General features: G+C 55.1%; 1 protein-coding gene across 4 annotated transcripts; it reads right to left on the bottom strand.

The window, feature by feature from the left end:
* Nucleotides 1-249: 249 nt before the first annotated feature.
* FAM234A (family with sequence similarity 234 member A) lies at nt 250-20,213 on the bottom strand. 4 transcript variants are annotated; one of them, XM_055561547.1, is made up of 12 exons: nt 20,139-20,213; nt 8,249-8,546; nt 4,469-4,588; nt 4,083-4,274; nt 3,232-3,362; nt 2,906-3,038; nt 2,633-2,762; nt 2,191-2,331; nt 1,906-1,981; nt 1,647-1,802; nt 1,272-1,374; nt 250-1,182 (listed from the first exon to the last, which is right to left on the bottom strand). In XM_055561547.1, the coding sequence occupies exons 2-12, from the start codon at nt 8,511-8,513 to the stop codon at nt 971-973; spliced, it is 1,659 nt and encodes a 552-aa protein (XP_055417522.1). In that variant the 5' UTR covers nt 8,514-8,546; nt 20,139-20,213; the 3' UTR covers nt 250-970. The 4 variants fall into 4 exon arrangements, with proteins under 4 accessions (XP_055417522.1, XP_055417521.1, XP_055417523.1 ...); XM_055561546.1 differs by lacking the exon at nt 20,139-20,213 and adding an exon at nt 12,397-17,125; XM_055561548.1 differs by lacking the exons at nt 2,191-2,331; nt 20,139-20,213 and adding an exon at nt 12,397-17,192.
* Nucleotides 20,214-20,412: the final 199 nt, after the last annotated feature.

The following is a 20,412-nucleotide window of genomic DNA, read 5'->3' as shown; positions in this document are numbered from 1 at the left end:
TGAAGCTCCTGCCTGGGTTGCTCCTGCTGGGTGGCTGGGGGACCCCTCGCAGGTCCCAGAGAGGGAAGTGCACCCACAGGCCAGGCCCCTGCCCTGTTCTGGGTGAGCAGGGTGGGGTCGCAGACCCAAGACGCACTTGGAGGCTGTGCTGGATGCCCCCCACAACTGGTCAGCCAGTTTGGGTGCTGGATGCCCTCCCTTTAGACGGACTTCCCACCGATTCAGCAGAGACACAGGCACATACAGGGCTTTCCCGATGGTGCAAAACCAGTGTTTACTCTGATTTCTTCCCGAGGTGCCCAGGGCCATTAGGCTGCGTGCTCTTGTCCGGTCACGGCGGAGCCCCCACAGCACCAGGAAGTCTGGGGCGAACAAGGCACAGAGGTGACACCAACTGGGGTGGGGAGTTGTCCCAGCACCAGGAAGGAGGGGCCGCTGGCCACAGTCAGGGCTGCAGGGACCCCTGAGGGACAAGGAGCCCTGGTGTGCGTCCAGGGGTGCACGTGGAGCCAGGTATGTGGAGCAGGTCCTCAGGGCACTCACAGCTGCACACGGCACGTCCTCCTGCCAGGCCCGTTCCTCGTGGCCCTGTCACGGGCTGTCCGGGCAACTCACCACAACCATGTGGGGTCTGGAGTGGCCTACCACCCCCTGAGGAGCCGTGACCCCGGGAGACAGTGCAGAGAAGGCGAGGCTCAGACCGAAGGGGGAGGGGACTTAGGCGGCTGTGTCTCTGGGCAGGCGTGGAGGGGCAAGGGTGAGCTGCTGTCGGCCCAGGGCCCTGCCCAGGGAAACCCCGAGGGGCTCGGACGGGGGGCTGAGTGAGGACCTGAGTGTCCCTGGGGTGGCAGGACCCGTGCAGAGTGTGTGGCCAGGTCAGGAGTCAGCACGTAGACTGAGTCAGTGATGGACCGACGTCCCGGGACGTGTGACCGCAGCGGCCTCCTCCCTGTGGGCTCGGCCAGCCTGTCTAGGCCTCGCTCCGGTACCGCAGGCGGGAAAGCCGGTCCCGGACGGCCTGGTCGCTCTCGGTGCCACCCTCGGCCAGGTGGACCACCCTGCCAGCCAGGACGAGGTCCTGCACCTTTTGTTTGGTCACGGAGACCAGGCCGGGCGGGTTGGGGCTGGCTGGGCCCGTCAGGAGTATGCAGGCAGCGTGGCGGCCCGGCTCCAGCAGAACCACTGCGGGGACACGGCAATCAGGTGGGGGGGGCTGGCCAGCGTGGGCCTCCTACAGCTGGCGGGCCCGGGCCCACGGGGGGCGCACTCACCCTGGAAGGCGACGATGGGGGCGGAGACGTTGTCAAGCTCCAGCAGGACGCCGGGCAGCGTGGGGTGGAGCATGTACAGGCGGCGCCCAGTGGCTCCAGGCTCCTGTGTGAGTGCGGGGTGGAGGGTGAGGCCAACGCTCACGACCGAGGCCCTGCCCGGAGCTGTGTCCTCTGGGGTCCCGGGAAACGCCAGTGCCAGCACTGCACCCACTTCCTGCCCCCCTTCCCTGCCTGACCCTCCTCGGGGTCTTCCAGCTGCTGCCCCCCGTCCTCCCAGTCCCCCTCGTCTCTGCCCGCCCCGGGGGATTCTGTCTCCTTGCACACCCCCAGCCACTGGGTCTGCCCCACGCTGTCAGCCAGAACCCAAGACTCTACCGTCTGGTTGGAGTCAGTCGGCTCGTGGACGCCCCAGAAGAAAAAGGCGGAGCGGTGGTCTGCGGTGGGCAGGCTGGCGGATGGCGGGTCCCCAGGGAGGCCCGGGAGGGCCTGGCTCCATAGGACAGCCCCGGAGCCAAGGTCCAGGAGCAGCACCTGTCGGGGGCAGAGGACAGGTTGCAGCCCTGGGGGCGGCTCGCGGGGCCTGGTCCTGCTCCCAGCTGCGAGTAGAGCTGAGGCTGGAGGAGGTGCCGCTGACCTGTCTGTTGGGGCCGGTCCCATTCTCGACAAGCACGGCTGGGGTGTCGGGTTTGTAGTAGCCAAGAACAGGTTTTCTGGAAGGAGAACAACGAGGGGGCTCATGCAGGGTCTCTGTGAGGAGGTGCCCGGGATGGGGGCATGCCAGCGAGGGGCTGCTGTCATCAGGGGGGTCTCACCGCCCTCCTCAGCAGGGTGGCACCAGGTGACAGGCAGTGGCATTGTCCCCAGGTCTCCACAGGGGGACAGGCTGGGGGGCCCGGCTCCCTGCAGAAGGACCCCATACCTCAGGACCTGGGTTGTCCCAAAAGTCCACCTGGGCGTCAGGTCCTGCCCGTCCAGCAGCACGTAGGCCTTGGTGCTCACGAGAAGCAGGTCATCGCCCGCCTTCCCTGGCACGTTCATCAAGTAGCGGATGGCCCCCGAGCTGCAGGGGTGGGAGGGGTGGGATGGGGGCTACACAGGGGTGGGTGGGATGCTCCTCGTCCTCTTCCCCCACTCCCCAGGGCGCCTGTGGGGCTCCCAGGGCGCAGCCTCACGTTTCTTGCTTCTCCAGTTTCAGGATAACAAGACCCTCGCTGGATGCAGGGACCAGCGAGCCCAGGGGGACCCATCTTTTCCCAGTTTTTATTCCATTTCTATGCACCAAGTTTCTGAGTTTGAGCCCAGGGTGACCCTAGATCCCTTGCACACAGCCTGTGCGCCCCAGGGCTCCTCGCTCCCCCCACCTGTGCACAACCAGCCTGTGCGACGCGGCGCTGAGCATGTCCTCCCAGAGGGGGTCGCTCTTGAGCGGGCTGTCCCTCCTGCTGACCTTCTCGTACAGGCCCTTCACGGAGCGGCTACAAAGGGCGGTGCCTGGGAACATAGACAAGCCTTGTCCCCTCTCAGCAGGTGAGGCCCTCGCATCCCTGGAGGCACAGCCAGCCCCACACCTGTCTCCGCCCGGGTGCCAGCAGGCCCATGGAGGAGGCCATCCTGGGGCCACGGGCACCACGTACCGCAGGGGATGAGGACGTAGTGGGCCCCCGCCCTGGTGACATGGAGGATGGAGCCGCTGGTCCCATCCACACCCAGGCTGTCTGGGGGGCTGACCTGCTGCCCGGTGCCACCCGAGTAGATGGAGCCGTTGACCTGCAGCACAAGCGGAGGAGATGGGGCTCAGGCCGCTGGCAAGGCGTCCAGGGCTGAGGCTGGAGGCTGCGGGGCTGCCTGCGCATTCTCAGAGCTGCGCTTGCGGCTCTGGTGGGTAGCGTGCTCTCTGCCCGTCTCAGGGCCCCGAACGAGGCCCTGATGGGGAGGCTGCACAGCTGGGATGGGGCGGTACCTGGTTCTCCTCCTGGATGAGGACCAGCAGGTCTGGGGCCCCGTCGGCATCGAGGTCGGGCACGCGGAGCAGAGGGCTCAGGACGGACGCATTTCCCCTGAAGCTGCTGGGCTGGCTCCACAGGGTCTTCCCTGAAACGGAACATAGGACCCAAGTGCTGTGTGTGTGACTGCTGGGTGGCCCGCAGGCACAGTCAACGGCGTCCTCCTTTGCCCGCATCGTGTTTGCAGGTTGGCCGATGTGGACCTCCCCTTCCCAGGTAGGCAGGGCCTGGCTCACCGCTGCTCTCTGGGGTCACACACATGCACGCACCGGGCAAGAATGAAGGTGCAGGCTGGTGGGGACCCGGGGGCTGCAGGTGCTGACCTGACGGCGTCTGACCCAGGTACAACCTGCCCACATCCATATTTAGACGTGTTCTTAAATCATTTCCTCTTTATTTTCCTGCCTGTCCTTAAAACCACAGCTTATAAAGCAAGTGCCACCTTGAACCACCCTAGCGTCAAGGCGCAGGATTCCTCAGGGCCTTGGAAGGGGACCTGGGCCTATTGTCTTTAAGGCATGTAAGCGCCTCGTGGCTCGAGCTGGACCTGCGCATACCCCGCTCCCCCTGGACCTGGCCTAGCACCTGCATCTGCCCCGCGAGTGGGCAGCAGCTGGCTGCCCCAGCCCCAGGTGCCCGCAGCCGCACTGGAGGGGAGGACAATGGAGTGTGACTTCTCACGACCCCCAAGCCCGTGCCTTCCCTCCTGTCCAGATTCACTGCCCCCGGGGAGGGCGAGCTGACCCCTGAGGAGTGTGTAGCCCTGAGACCCTCGAGCCCAGGGGGCCCGCTGCAGGGAGCAGCCCACCTGTGAGCGTGTCCACAGCGACGAGAGAGCCGGGCCTGCCAAGGACGACGCAGGCAGAGGGCGCCGCGCTGCCCCTGGGCTGCAGGACGCCGCACTCCACGAAGGCCCCGTCCTGGGCCACAGGCCTCTCCCAGAGGACACTGCCGCTGGCTCCGGACACAGCGGCCACGAAGGTGCAGGGGCAGGAAAAGCCTGGAGGGAGGGCAGCCGCTGGCTGCAGCGTGACCCCAGGCCTTGGCCCCAAGCCCCGGGGGTCAGACAGGGAGGGGGCGATGTGGGCGTGTCCAGGACTGCCGCCAGCTGCCTCCCCCAAACCCCGAGCAGGCCAGGGGACCCCTCCTCCTCCTGCAGGGAGTACTCAGCTTTGGGATAAAAACAAAACGTACCTTCATCAGCACAGGAGAGGCTAGAATTGCTGCGGCTGCTGTTGGTATTTTTATAAAGAAAGAGAATATCCTGGATCTTGTCCTTGTTCACGTCTTCTGCGGCCAGAAAGTCATAGGCGACTGGAAAGGAAACACGAGTCATGTTCCCAGGCCAGGCCTGGCGTGCCCCGCTCTGGGCCACGGAGGGAAGCAGGGCAGTGCCGCCTCCATGGGCTGGCGACCCCATGCCGTCCAGAAGGGGCACCAGGTGCTAAGGACACCTGGGCAGCACCTTGTATCAGGGCCGAGGCCTGCCCTAATTAGCCTGGGATCTGGAGTCCACGCTCACAGGGGCTACCCTTCCTCCATTCAAGGACTCAGACGACAAACTACATGCTTTAAAATCAGACATCTAAGGGAATGAAATGCGGCCCTTACCTCACCCTGGATACAAAAATTTTCTCAAAATGGATCAAAGACCTAAACTGAAGAGCCAGAACTATAAAACTCTTAGAAAAAGAAACATGGGGGCAAACCAACAAAAGAAACAGGCGACAAAAGGGAAGAACAGGCAAACTGGACCTGATCGGGGGCACTGTCAGGAGAGGGGAAAAAAGAGCCACAGAGAGGGATGAAGTGTCTGCAGACTGTGCACCTGATGAGGAGGATCCAGAGTGTACAGCAACAAAAACAACCCAATTCAAAAACAGGCAAAAGACTGGAAAAGATGTTTCTCCTAAGAAGATGTACAAATAGCCCATAAGCTCACAGAAAGACACTCAACATCACTAGTAATAAGGGAAGCACATCAAAACCGTGAGGAGACACCATCTCCTACTTGTTAGGATGGCGATTATTAAAATAAAAGAAAACCGGAGTTTCCGGTCCGGAGCCCTTGTCCTTCGCTCCCGAGGATGTAAAATGTGGCAGCCGCTGTGGAAAACAGCCCAGCAGTTTCTCAGAAAGTTAGCACAGAATTAGCCTGGGCTCCGGCACTTCCATCCTTTGGGTGCACAGCGAGCATAACTGAGAGCAGGGACTCAAGTAGTCACTTGTACAGGAACGTTCACAGCTGCGTTATTTACAAAAGCCAAAACGTGGAAATAAGCCAGGTGTCCATGGGTCAAAGAATAAACAAAATGTGATCCATCCATAAAACAGATTGTTATTCACTCATAAAAAAAGAGCAAAATTCTGCATCAGGCTGCAGCATGGACGAGCCTCAAGTGTCGTCAGCCAGTCACAAAAGACACCTCCAGTCCCGTGAGGGGCTAAGCACAGGCCCCCCCAGAGACGAAGCAGCACAGACAGCGGGAGCGCTTGGGCGGGAAGGCGGGTGGACAGGCGCCCCGCACCGGCCATAGAACTTCTGAGGTGACAAAAGTTTTGAAAAAGCGATGATGGTCATGCGGTCTTCTGAACGAATGCCACTCAACTGTTTGCTCTAAAATGGCAATTTTTTTTGGTGATATGTATTTTACCACAAAAATAAAAATTGAATACCGGACAGAAGACTTTCAGAGTTAAGTGGTGAAGAGCTTGGCAAATAAACCCTCTCCTCCAAAAATAATGGTAAAATGAGATAGAATTGTGAAAAGCTCCCATTTCAGGACTCTGGGAGCAGACTGAAGGCGCACATTATTGGAACTGCTGCTGCTGCTGCTGCTGCTAAGTAGATTCAGTTGTGTCCAACTCTGTGCGACCCCATGGACTGCAACCCACCAGGCTTCTCCGTCCCTGGGATTCTCCAGGCAAGAACACTGGAGTGGGTTGCCATTCCTTCTCCAATGCGTGAAAGTGGAAAGTGAATTCGCTCAGTCGTGTCTGACTCTTAGCGAGCCCATGGACTGCTGCCCACCAGGCTCCTCCATCCATGGGATTTTCCAGGCAACAGTACTGGAGTGGGATGCCTTTGCCTTCTCCCCCATTATTGGAGAAGCACTGATTTAAGACACATAACCGGAGCTCTGGGCTGCCCACCCTGCGTCAGCCGGGGACCACACGCGGTAAGATCAGAAAGCAGCAGCTTCCTGCCAGAGGGACTGAAAACGCGAGTGCCCTCTGGGCAGGCGGGGTGGGGGCATGGGCAACTTCAGAGTGGATCACAGACCTCAATGGCAGAGCGAGAACTATAACGGGAAAACCCGGAGAAAATCTTCATGGCCTTAACTTAGGCAAAGAGTTCTTAGACACCAAAAGCATAAATCCACACTAAAAAAATGGATACATTTGGTTTCATCGAAATTTAAAATTTTTGTGCTTCAGTAGACACCCTAAAGAGAATGAAAACACAAGCCCCAGATGAGTCACACACATTCGCACATCATATATGTGATGGAAGACTTGTACTTGGAAGATATTAATATAAAAACCTTAAAAATTTTTGACTGACATATATTTGATTAACAATGTTGTGTTAATAATAAGACAATCATACTTTTAAGTGAGTGGAAGATATGAATAGACGCTCACCACAGAAGGAGTAAGACCAGCCAATAATTCACGTGAACGTTGCAGTCACCAGGGTAACACGAACCACAGTGAGATACCACTTCACACCCACTAGGAAGGCCACACGGCAAAGATCATGACGAGTGTTGCCCAGTGGGGACATGAAACGGAGGCCTGGAAGGGACCGGGGTCAAACCGGACTTAGTGTGAAGTTCAACAACCCTGTTGCTGCCGGTCTTCCCAAGAAAAACGGGACACGTCCACACAATGATTTGTACACAAATGTTCACAGCAGTGTTACTCATGAAAAGTCAGGAACTGAAACGATGCAAATGGTCACTAGCTGGTCAGTGGATGAACACCCTGTCCACACAAAGGAACACACAAGTGCACGGATGAACTCGTGTGAGAGAAGCGAAGACGCGTCTTACAGGATTTCATTCATGTGAAATGTCCAGGACTGGCAAGTGCATGCGGATAGGAGCCGCTGGTGGGGACAGGCCACGGCGAGGAGCCGGGTAGGAATGAGGGGACGGTCTCAGTGCTAGATGCAGAGACAGCTGCCCAGGTGCCAGGCCTTCAGCTGACTAAAAGTCACCAAGTCATGCGCTCAGCACAGGTGGATATAATGATACATGAATTATCTCTCAGTAAACCTGACAAAAACCAACACAGAAGCACATGTTACCGCTCGCTCTCAAAACTAAGCACCAAATTCTGAACAGAACCGACTGTAAGTGGGGCTCATGGAAGAAATTTCCCTCATTCCACCAGAAAGTGAAAGTCGCTCAGTCGTGTCCGACTTTGTGACCTCACGGCCTATACAGTCTGGAATTCTCCAGGCCAGAATACTGGAGTGGGTAGCCTTTCCCTTCTCCAGGGGATCTTCCCAACCCAGCGTTTGAACCCAGGTCTCCCGCACTGCGGGCGGATTCTTTACCAACTGAGCTATGAGGGAAGCCCTATTCCACCAGAGAGGGCTTCCAGTCTGTTCAAAGCAGCACTGCTAGGCTGTGAGCACGCAGGCCCCCGACGCGGGACGGCACCCAGCGGGCAGGGGCATGCCCAGGAAGCAGATTCAGCTGCAGGCCCAAATCGTGAGCACCAGACGGCAGGGAGGGCTGGAGCCCAGCAGGAGGCCCACAGCAGACCAGCGGCCTGATTCTCACCTTTGGGACGGCCTTCTCTGCATCTATTCTGCCAGGGCTCTCTTGCTAATATCTTTTTAAGTCAGGAAAGTAACCACAAGGGCCCCTTTCTTTTCCCGACCCCACCCCCCCATCCCAAGGGCACTCCCGTTTCTGAGACTCCAGGGCACCCGGGGTCCCTCGGTGCCCCCGCCGCCCACACCTGCCGCATTGTAATCGATCCTCCACACCCCCTGCGACGCTGGCCGGTCTGGACACGGGATGATGAAGGAGACCACGAACACCACGAGGAGGCAGGCGAACAGGGAGAGGAAGAAGGCCGCAGTCCGGCAGCGTGAGAGGCGAGTCTGTGGGGCCGGCGTCTTGCGGGGCTCCTTTCCTGCCGGGCCCCCTGCGTTCTCTGGCACCTTCCTGTTCTCGCTCTTGAGCGGGTGGATCTCGGCCTCCAAGTCCTTGCCGTCCGTCATCGTGTGCACATCCCTGAGTTCACCTCCCAGCCACTGCAGTGGCGACAGAAGGAGAGGCGGTCAGGAGCTGGCGTGGCCGTGGCCCATCAGCCAGGAGACAGCATCTCGGCTCCTCTGGAGAAGGGCTCTGAACTGGGAGGCCGTGGTCTCAGAGGCAGCAGACACCACGGCTCCCACCTGCTGACCTGGGTAGGCCAGCCAGGCGAGACTACAGCAAAGCACACGTTAAACATTAACCATGAACTGAGTCACCTCTGACTGGCCTCCTGCCTGCCCCGAGAGAGGGCCAGACCCCAGGGAGGGGCTGCGCTTATTCAGTGTGACCTGGGTGTTGGGCGAGACCTGCTGGGGCCTGCGTCCATCTCTGCGAAAGGGAACAGTGTTCAGGAGGCTGAGGCTTAGCGTGCTAAAGGCACGGAGAGCATAGGTTCAGCTTCTGACCCACAGCACGGCAAGCTGATTGCTGCTGGAAATGAGGGTGCGGGCCACCTCCCTCCTTCCTGCCCCTCGCCAAGTGCACCAGGCATGGGCAGGGAGGCAACCCGGGGAGGCTGGCTCGGAAAACATGGGGGAGACCCTTCTGACCCGCTGACGGCTGCACACCACCACCACCAGCCCCGAGCTCTTCGTTGTATGAGAAGGAAACACACTGCTGTCATTTTAGCTTTTGGCCATGCCTGTCGGCACGTGGGATCTCAGTTCCCCTGCCAGGGATCGAACCAAAGCCCCCTGCGGTGGAGATAAACTGCTGGACCACCAGGGAAGTCCCACACTTCTGTCTTGTGGAAGGCCAGGTATTTGTCATTCTGATCCTTTTTAAACAGCCAAACCAGTGTCCTGACGGGCACAGATCACATTGAGAGGACGCGGGGGATCACAGGGTCTGAGTGGGTGAAATCCTCATCTACCCGAAAGGGAGGCCCTGCTGGAGGTTAAAACCAGGACGGTGTGACGGGCTCCCACGGGGTGGGTCAGGGAATCAGGAAGAGGCCACAGAGAGCGCCGATTCCCTGTATAAACGTTTTACTTTCTCCCTTTAATGGCTTTTCTCTATTTATATAATAAAAACCTGTGTATATACCCACTAGAGCGGCTTTAGTAATAAACTGAAAAAATGTAAGCGTGGAGGAGGAGGTGGGGACCCTGGGTAAACAGTCGTGTGCGGCTGAGGGCGCGGGCATCGCGGCAGCTGCCGTGGAGGTGGCCTGGCGGTTCCTCGGACGGTCAGCCATGGGGCCACAGTCTGACCCAGCGGCGCCACTCCCGGGCGCCCCCCAGGAGACCCAGAGCCCCTGCATACAGACGCTCAGAGCTTCATGGTTCGAACAACCCCAGTGTCTCTCTACAGGCGGTGGGTAAGCAGCACGGGTCTGCCCACGTGATGGAGTATTGCACAGCTGTGAACACTCACTTGGTGAGATGGCTTCATTTCAGTGTGTCCAGAACAGGCAGCTCCCTTGAGGCAGAAAGTAGGTGAGTGAGTGCCAGGGGCGGGGGAGGCGACTGCTATCGGGCATTGCTTTGTCCTGTGATGGCTGCAGACCTCATGCATGTACTAAATGTCACTGATAGTAAGCTCCATGTTACGTGTACATTACCACAACTGAAAAAAACAGATGTCTGTGCCTTCTCCTCAATGTTGAGACAGGAGTTTTCACATTGTGAAAAAGTGAGCCTGTCAAGGAAATGAGCCGGACACAGGAAATGGAGCAAGGCTCGTGACCAGGGCCTCCTCTCAGCCCAGAATCTGACTGCAGGGGAGGAGGGGGCGCCAGGAGAGCGGGTCTGGGAAGCCAGCTCACAGACAGGTCGTCAGCACCGGCGTTTGGAACGGGCACCCTCATGCTGGGAGGTTTACCTCTTTTGCCAAGTGCTGGGCATTTTCAGCCCCGCTTTGGTATCCGGAGCAGCAGCAGAGCTTTGGGAGTCAGGGTGCGGGTGCTGTGCCCGGCCCCCCCAGCCATGAGGACTTGGGATGCGGCCCCCTCTCAAGCTCTGTGTCCCCGACCCCGCGGGCAGTTCTCGTCAAGTGTATTAAACCCAGAAAAAGTGAGTTGACTAAAGGAAAGTGTTAGATGACACCGAGCACACTGCTGTCCTGCGGGCGGTGGCACAGAAATGGTGTGGGGCCTGCAGACGGTGGGGACGCACAGGCCTGGTTGCTGGGAATCTGCGGTATTGCGAGCTGAAATCTGCCTCCCGTGACCAGCTCCCGGCCCAGATTCTGTGCTGTGGAGTCACATCTAATCCCTCTCTTACACGTAAGCCTTCCCAGCGTCTAAAGACCATTAATGAAAAACCGTGTTCAGGAGGCTACCGCCTGCCCCTAGAGCTGCGGCCCATGACAGGTGTGGGCTCTCTGGTGTCCCGTCCAAGGTACCCGTCCGACCTCGCTACACCACCCAAGGTTCCCATTTGCCAAAATACCGCAGCTAATATTGGTAGAAAGAGAATTTGTTGGAAAGAGGTTGTTGTTTGCATGGTTCAGTGGCTAAGTCACGCAGACAGTGCCAGAATGGAGGGGAGCCAGAGAGCCAAACTCAGAAATCGGTGGGCACCAGGGACCCGAGGTGGCCGGGGCTCTTCGGGCCCACAGTTGGGGGCAGTCGGCGCCGGCACCATGCTCTGCCTTGGGCTCTCTCAGTGGGATGCTCCTGGGGCAAGCTGGTCACCCCTCCGGTTGTGCATCCACTGTGGACCGCCCAGCCCCTGGGCTGGCCCCGTTTCCAGCCCTGCACCTTCCTACCAGGGCCCTGGAGGAGTCTGGAGACAGCAATGCAGGCGTACGGACAGACTAGCCTGGCGGAAGCACAGGCTCTCCATCCTGCTGTGCACCACGCAGGCCCCAAGCAAGGCCAAAGGCCACCGCCCTCACCTCGGGCAGAGCCTGCACGCACGGCATTTTGATACTGGGGCCAGTAGTAAACCACTCCGGAAAGTGAAATACTGAGCTCTACCTTGCAGCGTCTTCGAGAGCCCTTTCAGCTCCTGTGAGGTAACAGTGTGCTGGGGCGGGCCGGGGGTGTCTCTGGCTGGAGGCCCGAGCAGCGCTGGCCCTCCGCCCTGCTGCCTATCCCCCTTAGGAGCCAGAACACCAGGCACCTCCCTGAGTCAAGAGCTCACTCTAGTTACTCTGAATAACTTTTTTCCTTTTAATCATTAACAGAGTTCCAAGTTAAAGATACTTTGTAACAAACAGGTGAAGGATACTGTGCTCCTTCCTGGGGAAGGTTTGTGTTCTTAGGAGAGAAACCTTACCAAGTAACAAGACTTGATTCACCTGGAAACAAACCATGCACAGAGGGAAGACTGGGGAAAGACTCTAAACCACTCCCTGGACTCCTCCTCCTTCCTGGGTCCCTAGGGGCCAGGCGGGGCTCTCCTGTCGGGTGGGGGGTCCACACGCCTACCGCCCCCGTCCTGTCTGAGGACGAGGGAGCGCGTGCGGAGGCTGGCGGCGGGGAGGCGGGTCTGCCCCACAGCACCTCCAACGCCACGCTGGACGTCACCAGCGGCCGGGGCCAGCTCTGTGAGCTTTCTGTAACATCTTGTGAGCCTATAATTAGTTCCAAGTACACAGTTTAAAAAATAATAAAGAGAGGGGGGTCAGAGCTCCAGCAGTACTGGCGCCGCCCTGGAGCTGCCTGATCTCCAGGCTTCTGCTCCAGAGTCAGAGAACTGTTTGTGCTTTGTTCTGCTTGTTCTTGGCAGAACATCAACCACAGTGGAGTTTCTGCAAAGACCTCTGAGAACAGCCAACATATCCCCCCGCCTGTTTCAAACCAATCACCGCCTTTCTGCAGGCCCCCCACGGCAATCACTTCCCTCCCCACCATGGGGAGAACATCCCTCTGGTTTTCTGCTGCTCACGTACAGCGAGTACCTGAAGAAGACAGCACAGGTGCCTGAGGTCACGAAGGGCCTGCCTGGGCAGGAAGGGAGCCCGTGAGGGCGTGGCGGGGCTCCAGGGTCCGCAAAGCCAAGGGCACACCTGGACCTGGCCTGGGTGCCCACAGCACCGCTCACAACTGAAGGCGCTGAGAGTGGCTCAGGGTGTCAGCCCAACCCCTGAGCCTGGCAGATGCAGAGTACAGTGCCCAAAGTCTCCCCAGAGCCGGATCAGTCAGTCAGTGAACCCCAGGCTTTTTTCCAGTCTCTTTCAGATCGCAGCTGCTCTGGTTCAATTCCACACAAAGGGGGAATAAGAGAAACTTAACAGGTCTTTTGCCTCTAATACCGCAATGAAGCCTCTGCAACCCTAACCCCGGAACGAAGCCCAAACCCAGGTGTGTTGATTAATTAGCCCTCACCTGCCAACAGAGGAAAGACCCACAGCCCCCCACCGATGGGCTCTCAGTAACAGGGCCACTGGAAAGACAGGCCAGCCTGGGCATGGAATGCATATTTTCTACATCAGCAAAACTCAACGTGGGAGCCTTGTGTAAGCATCCTCATCAGCATCAGGGCAACAGATACTGAAGGAAAGCACAGCCCACGCTGGGCACACGGACACCGAAGGAATGAAGCCGCTTTCACCTCAAATGGGGCTTCCCTGATAGCTCAGCTGGTAAAGAATCCGCCTGCAATGCAGGAGATCCCGGTTCAATTCCTGGGTCGGGAAGATCCACTGGAGAGGAGATAGCCTACCCACTCCAGTATTCTTGGGCTTCCCTGGTGGCTCAGCTGGTAAAGAATCCACCTGCAATGTGGGAGACCTGGGTTTGATCCCGGGGTTGGGAAGATTCTGGAGAAGGTAAAGGCTACCCACTCCAGTATTCTGGCCTGGAGTATCCCATGGACTATATAGTCCATGGGGGCGCAAAGAGTCAGACACGGCTGAGTGACTTTCAGTTTCACCTCAAATAACAGCTGTTGGGATACAACAGAGAAAGCAAAGATAATAAAGGGCAAGGCCCTGAGGCTCGGCGATTTGAATCCTGACCTCATTTGCAGCCCTGTCCTTTTCTGTCATTTCTAAGCTGCTCTGGGACTTAACAACAGAAATCAAGCTGATTCACAGGATTTTCGGTCACTGGGTTTTTTTTCTCCTGAGGCTTCTGAGCTTCCCAAATAACTACGAAAGTAAACCAACAGAAAAAAGAAATGAAGGGAAAAGTGAGAGGTAAGAAAGAAAATGCATGGAGATGATATCCATTAAGGTAAAAGGTATGAGTCTAAGAATCACCTGCTTGAGATAAACACGCAATCACTGTGTGAGGCTTTTAAAACCGCAGCCCCGCCACCGCCCCCAGCACTAAGAAGCCTCACCCAGCTTCCCTGGGTGTGTCTGCTCAAGGCCAAATCTGCGCACCCGCCCAGCAGGGAGGACAGAACACCCAGCAAGAGTTAACATTTGGAGGGGCAAGAAGATGCAGTATTTGGAGAAAAGAAATAACTCCTTTTCCTCCAAGAGTTCTTTCTCTGAGAAGAGTTTACTGAGTCAGAGACAACAGAAAAATCAAAAATAAAAAAGCTTCACCCTAACTTTGTTTGATGCATAGTGAAAGCACAGAGTCTAACAAGGCTAACAAAGAGTCTAACAAGGGAGAACTGCCCCGACAAAGACCTGACAATTCTACAGGAATTATGAAAGCAGGGGCTTAACTTTTTAAACTAAAATTTGGTAACTTTTTTTAGGAGAGATCATTTTAGAGGAGTTTAATAAGAAACGTGTCCCCCATCCCCACCCCCTGCCCAATTTTAAAATGTTCAAATTTACAGCATTCCTTTTTTTTTTGGTTGTGCAGAGAGGCTAGTGGGATCTTAGTTCCCCAACCAGGGATTGAACCCGTGTGCCCTGCATTGCAAGACAGATTCTTAGCCACTGGGGCCAGCAGGGGAGTCCCCACAGCATTCTTTTAAAGGAATTTTCAGACTACGAATCAAAGAGGTCAGACGTTGAAAATTAAGCACTTCAAACAGAAAGGCTGTTTGCATATTTTTAAAAATTGGCTTCAAGTAAGTAAATTTTTGTTTAAACTGCCTGCCTTAAAATCTTAACTCTGGTTTTAGCTGAGAATTTTCAGAACATGGAAGCACAGTCTGTTTTGTGAGGGAAGAAGGAAGGAGGCACCGCTGTTATTTGCCCAGAAGTCCTGGTGGAGACACAGACCGCCTTCCCCCACTCATGCAGGAATAGCTGCTTCTGTTACTTGACCTTACTAGGGTGACAGCCTCACAAAGCAGATATTATTTTAATCAAGGGTAACTGCGAATTAGAAAACATGAAAAACATGCAGGGAACACTCAGGAAAAACTCTGACTATAGATTAACCTCACTATTTTAGCTTCACCAGTTAGTGAGATAAACCAAAAGGATTTTGTCACTGGATTAAACCAGGAAAAGGTTTAATCGAGGATTGATCAGGTCCAGCGAGACTCTTACGGTGGGGGTGAGGGGGGAGCAGACTTCTCTCCACGGGGATCTCTCCCCCTAACTCACACTCATCGGGCTTATACTTCAAAGGCGCAGGAATCATAAAGGACGGAACATACAGCATCTAATCGTGTATCCACTGCCTTTGCTCACTTGGCCGTGCTGTGACCTGACCAGTAAGGGGGCTGGTTTTCAAGTCTTCTGTGGGGCTGGGTCCCCTGCCAGGAGGGCCCTCTCAATCCTCCGAGCCTCGGCTGGACCGCGTCAAACCTCAGGAAGCTCTGCGCAAGCCCCATGGACCGGGCAGGCCACCTTCCACCAGAGAACTCGGCCTTTTTCTTTCAAAGCGTCCATGATACTCCTCCCACAGCCACTGACCGGGAGCTATTTTAGGGCAGGCAGACTCTCCGGTGCCAAACACACGGCAGACACTGGGTAAGTGTCAGTTACGTGGGGAGAAAGCTTCACTCAAGAGCTTGTCTTGGTGCTCAGACCTCCTGACCTGTAATCATGAATCCACCTTACGTACAAGTGCCCCAACGCTTGTCCCCAAAGCCAGCTGTGACATACACAAGCGGCCTAGGAATGTCTTTACATCAGGGCTGCTCCGACAGCATTCAACCAGAGGCATGCATGTGAGAGACGCCCACAGAACCCAACTGGGCAAACTGGGTTTTGGGCTGAGCAAAGCAGAAGTCAGACAATGCCCACTTCAGTGTTCAGTTGTTTACAGCCGAACAACTATTTCCTCTTGTCACTAAGCAAATAATCTCAAGACAAAGAAGATGCCCTTCATCATCTTTCAAATGAGGTCAAATTTTAAGATCATTCACGGTTCCCGGATAAAGACAAGTGTTTCACGGGCAGGTCAGTGTTTAGGGACCAGACCTCAGCACAATCCTTTTCCTTCACAAGATCAAGACCACACCTGTCAGAGCGGGTGAGGGTGGCTGGAACACTGCCTAAGAGTGAGCTAAGAAGGACTAGCCACCTGTATTTCAGATAAGCGACTATTACACAGAACAAGGTTTTGCAGATTTATCCATAAAATCACATGGAAGAAGCCTTTTACCTGAGTTCTAAGGCAGATTTAATTTCCTCTGCTGCTAAGTCGCTTCAGTCGTGTCCGATTCAGCGTGACCCCATAGACGGCAGCCCACCAGGCCCTGCCATCCCTGGGATTCTCCAGGCAAGAACACTGGAGTGGGTTGCCATTTCCTTCTCCAATGCATGAAAGTGAAAAGTGAAAGTGAAATTGCTCAGTCGTGTCCGATTCTCCGCGAGCCCATGGACCGCAGCCTTCCAGGCTCCTCCATCCATGGGATTTTCCAGGCAAGAGTACTGGAGTGGGTTGCCATTGCCTTCTCCGAATTTCCTCTGATTCCCCCACAAACCAGTGTTTCTTCTTGTCCTCACATTAGGGAAGGCAGAGCTTTTAAGAAGATAAAGAATAACTCTTATTTGATCACCTTTCATCAGTCCTATAAGTTGGTCCTCACTTGAATTAACTTATTTTTTAAAAGCTTTTGGCACACAAACGTTTAGATATTCGTGAACGCAGAGAGCACTAGCCCCATCCTTCCTCTCACCCAGTTCAGTGATTTCTAACAGAGCCAACCGTTTCCGTCTACAGACCAGCACTCTTCTCCACCATGCCCCACCTCCAGTTTTTTAAAAAGTTGCTCCGATTGTGGAGACATGCCATTTGATCTCTCAACATCTGCTTTCTGGTTATTCATTTAGGAATCAGTGTTCTTCTTCTTTTCGGACACCATATCCAAATTCCATGAAGGATTTAACACAGTGAGAGAGGGAACAAAATTCACTACGTTTGCGGGTTTTATAAAGACTGATTTTGAGCGAGGTATCCGGTACATTTCGAAACAACCAACAAACCCTGTAGTTTCTGACTTACCTCTTGAATTAGCTTCTCCTACCAACAGCAACTACTTTAGGTCATACTTTGATAATTTCTCACTTGGATTTCTGTAGCCATCTCAAATCTTGATTAAAAAACAAACAAACAAAAAAACCTGCCTTCATGCTGCAAGAGACATCTTTCTAAAACATCTGATTATGTCATTCCCCTGCTTGAAACTCTTGACCAACCCTTCACAATTTGCCTGCAGGTCTTTTCACCACCTGGCTTTTGCCAACCTGTAGTGTCATCTCTCCCCAAACCCTACACCGAGCAACTGTTCCCTCAGTCGTAAGGCCTTAAACGTCCACTCAAACCAGACCACCTCCTCCGCACCCACCACTGCTCCTTACTCACTGAGCCACTGGTGAGACCTGCCCCGGATGGCAGAAACTTCAGAGGGTATCCCTTCTTTGTGGCCTTTGTTTTCCCAGGATAAAGCATAGTGCATGGCATAAAATAAACACACACGTTCACCTGTCAATAAATGTCCAATTCTTCCTATGCTCTGCTTGTCAGCTTTTCTTCGAAGAGTAATTCATAAATGCATTTTTTGTTGCTGTTGTGTTTCTTTTTGTGGGCTTTTTCATAAATGCATTTATTAACAGTTTATTTTGAAGTATACACTGTGCAGGAGCACGTGACTTTTAAAACCTCCTTTAAAATATACAGCATGTATCAGATGTTGGGGTCAGTTTGACTACCTGACATCTACTCCTTCTTTCTATAAGAGCACCTGGATTTTCTCTGGGTAAATGCACTTTTCCACAAGCTGACTGTGGTTCTGGTAACTCTGAGGAGAGCTCCTTGTCTAGGGTTAGCTGCTGCTGCTGCTAAGTCACTTCAGTCGTGTCCGACTCTGTGTGACCCCATAGACGGCAGCCCACCAGGCTTCCCTGTCCCTGGGATTCTCCAGGCAAGAACACTGGAGTGGGTTGCCATTTCCTTCTCCAATGCATGAAAGTGAAATGTGAAAGTGAAGTCGCTCAGTCGTGTCCGACTCTTCGCGACCCCATGGACTGCAGCCTTCTAGGCTCCTCCGTCCCTGGGATTTTCCAGGCAAGAGTACTGGAGTGGGGTGCCATCGCTATCAGTTAGCTAACAGGGGTTAGTTAGCTAACAGGGGTTAGGATCCAACCGGAATTACAGAGGCACTCTTCCCATAGAAGTGGTTTTAAAATAAGTTCACAAGCTCTTTGATGTGCCTTCCTTCAAGGTGAAGTCTTTGAGGACCTTTCTGGCAGTCCAGTGGTTAAGAATTCGCCTTTCAATGGAGGAGACGTGGGTTCGACCCCTGGCAGAGGAACTAAGATCCCACATGCTGGAGAGCAACCAAGCCCGAATGCCACAATAAAGACCCAGCACAGCCAATAAGTAAGTAAATAAATAAATGCCTACTATGCCCCTTAAAACTTCCCTATAACACTTTCCTTCCCATTATGACTACCCAGAACCAGCCAAAATTCTGCTTAGACCGGGGCTTCCTAGATATGTTAGAGACCCACCGGATACATTCTAGGCATATCCAATATACCCTGGTCATATTGTTTTTTTAAAAAATAAAAAGGTGAAGTCTTTTGTGCTTAGTGATGTTAGCGGATAGAATGTGGCGGGAGAACCAGCAAAACTGCAAAACAAGTTCATAAAGGTGTGGTGGCTTCACCATCCTCTCCTCTCTGACGTCCTGCTCTGAGGTGAGGAGGCCATGGGCCCTGTGCAAAAGCCCCCCAAGCTAGGATATTAGGACTCCAACCAACAGCCCAGAAGGCACCAAGGGCTTGAGTGAGCACGCTATCCTGGAGTCAGAACCTCCAGTCCCAGTCAAGACATTAGAGGACTGTGTGTCCCACCCAGTACCTTGGTTGCAACCCCATGAGAGTCCTTGAAGCATAATCACTTCAGTCACTCATGAATTCCTGACCCACAGAAACTGATAATAAATGTTTGATGTTTTAATCCATTAAACTTTGTGCTGATTTGTTACAGAGCAGCAGATAACTAATACAAGCAGGTAGGACAGAGTCAGGAACCTGAGAAGAAAGCCAACACATAAACAGATTAAAGAGTTATATGAGGTGATACTAGTGAGACCCCATGTGCCATGATCAGATCCTGATGGTCTCATTTAAGCTGCTGGCCCCATCTGTTTCTGGTCCCCTGGACATTCCTAAATGAAAGGCAGTGGAGTCCCTCCAGAGGTTGAACTAGTTTTAATAGATGCTTGACACTCGAAGCCGAAAGCACTGGAACCAGTGCAACAGGGGCTCAGAGAACTGGTAAAATGCCCAGGCAAATCTCCACTTGGTTGTTAACAGGGCCATTTTCATTTCACCCTTTCCTGCTCCTAATTCAGCTAACTTATTGTACTTACTATCTGTATCTTCCCATAGAACTGAAGCTCCTTGAGAACAGGAATTTCTTGGTAAGTGCTAAATCCTCAGCACAGACAACCATGCCTCACCGCCCCCCGCCACCCCGCCCCGGCACTTTTTGAATTCCCTTGAGCTGCTGTGACTGCAGGCTCACAAAGTGCAAGAGAGGAGGGGAGAGGTCTGCGTGAGGCTCAGGACATCAGCAGCCTGAGTGAGTGAGTCGCTTAGTCGTGTCCTGCTCTTTGCTCATGGACTGTAGCCTGGCAGGCTCCTCTGTCCATGGAATTCTCCAGGCAATCTGCAGCCTAGGAGGAGGCAAGCCCATCGCACAAGCTCCTCGGCTGAAATTACAGGGTTGCAAGGATTTGCCTGTCAGTTCCCAGGCAGTCAGTTCAAGGGGGAGCTGAAGTCTCACAGACGACAGCATTCTTCCTCCTTTTCAACTCTGCCTTGCTTTTGCTTAGAAGACCGGCTGCAGAGAGTGATCACCCCATAGATAAGTAACCGTCAGCTGAGCTTTGGTTACCGGGCCGGTCGTCTGACAGGCGCTGTCCTAGTAACAGGACGTGGATCTCTGACTGTGGGTAGCGGCAGCTCACGGATATCGTGTCTTAGCATATTTTAAGATTACTCCCAGGCAACCCATGAAGCAATGGCTGGCTCGCCTCCCGAGCAGCTAACGAGGGGTGGAAGTTAATCCTGTCCTGGGGGAAAAGCGCGGCTGAACTGAAGCCCGGGCTGCGGGAGTCGGATCTGCTCAGAGCGCCTCCACCCACCGGGCGGCGCGGACAAGCGCGGATCCCAATGCCGGGCGCTGGGCGCGAGCACGATCGGGCCCTGGGGGCTGGGGTCTCCTGGGACCCCGCGGCGGCGCGGACACAAGCTGCGGGCAGGGAGGAGGCGGACCGCGCTAGCCCCGCGGCGCGCACGCGCGAGGAGGACGAGGACGCGCTACTCACCTGCCGCCGCGCCCTCGCGAGGCTGCCGGAGCTGCTGCCGCGCCGCCGCAGGCCGCTCGGGCCCGCCTCTGGCGTCACTTCCGCTCGGGTGGGGTGGGCCAGGCGGAAGCGCCCCAGGTCCGGACCCGCCTTGCGGCCGCATGGTTACCCAGCAACGCCGAAGGCGGTGTGGGTCCTCCGGGCGAGTTGCACTTGGGGCTTTGGCTGCTCTGCTGCGGTTCCGCGGTTGTCGGCGCGTTGAGCCTCTTTCGTAGCTTTTCCGTGTGTTGGCCGA

This window comes from Bubalus kerabau, chromosome 23 (assembly GCF_029407905.1).
Source record: "Bubalus kerabau isolate K-KA32 ecotype Philippines breed swamp buffalo chromosome 23, PCC_UOA_SB_1v2, whole genome shotgun sequence".
NCBI lineage: Eukaryota > Metazoa > Chordata > Mammalia > Artiodactyla > Bovidae > Bubalus > Bubalus kerabau.
Note: the sequence above shows the minus strand (reverse complement) of the source record. Positions and strands in the feature narration are given on the sequence as shown.

Bases quoted from the DNA above. Each gene is read 5' to 3' on its own strand.
- FAM234A (XM_055561547.1), bottom strand. From the start codon at position 8,513: ATGACGGACGGCAAGGACTTGGAGGCCGAGATCCACCCGCTCAAGAGC. The intron at 3,363-4,082 runs GTGGGCTGCTCC...GTTCCGTTTCAG, and splicing joins CGCTGTGGACACGCTCACAG to GGAAGACCCTGTGGAGCCAG. The intron at 1,183-1,271 runs GTGAGTGCGCCC...GTGTCCCCGCAG, and splicing joins CCCCATCGTCGCCTTCCAGG to TGGTTCTGCTGGAGCCGGGC.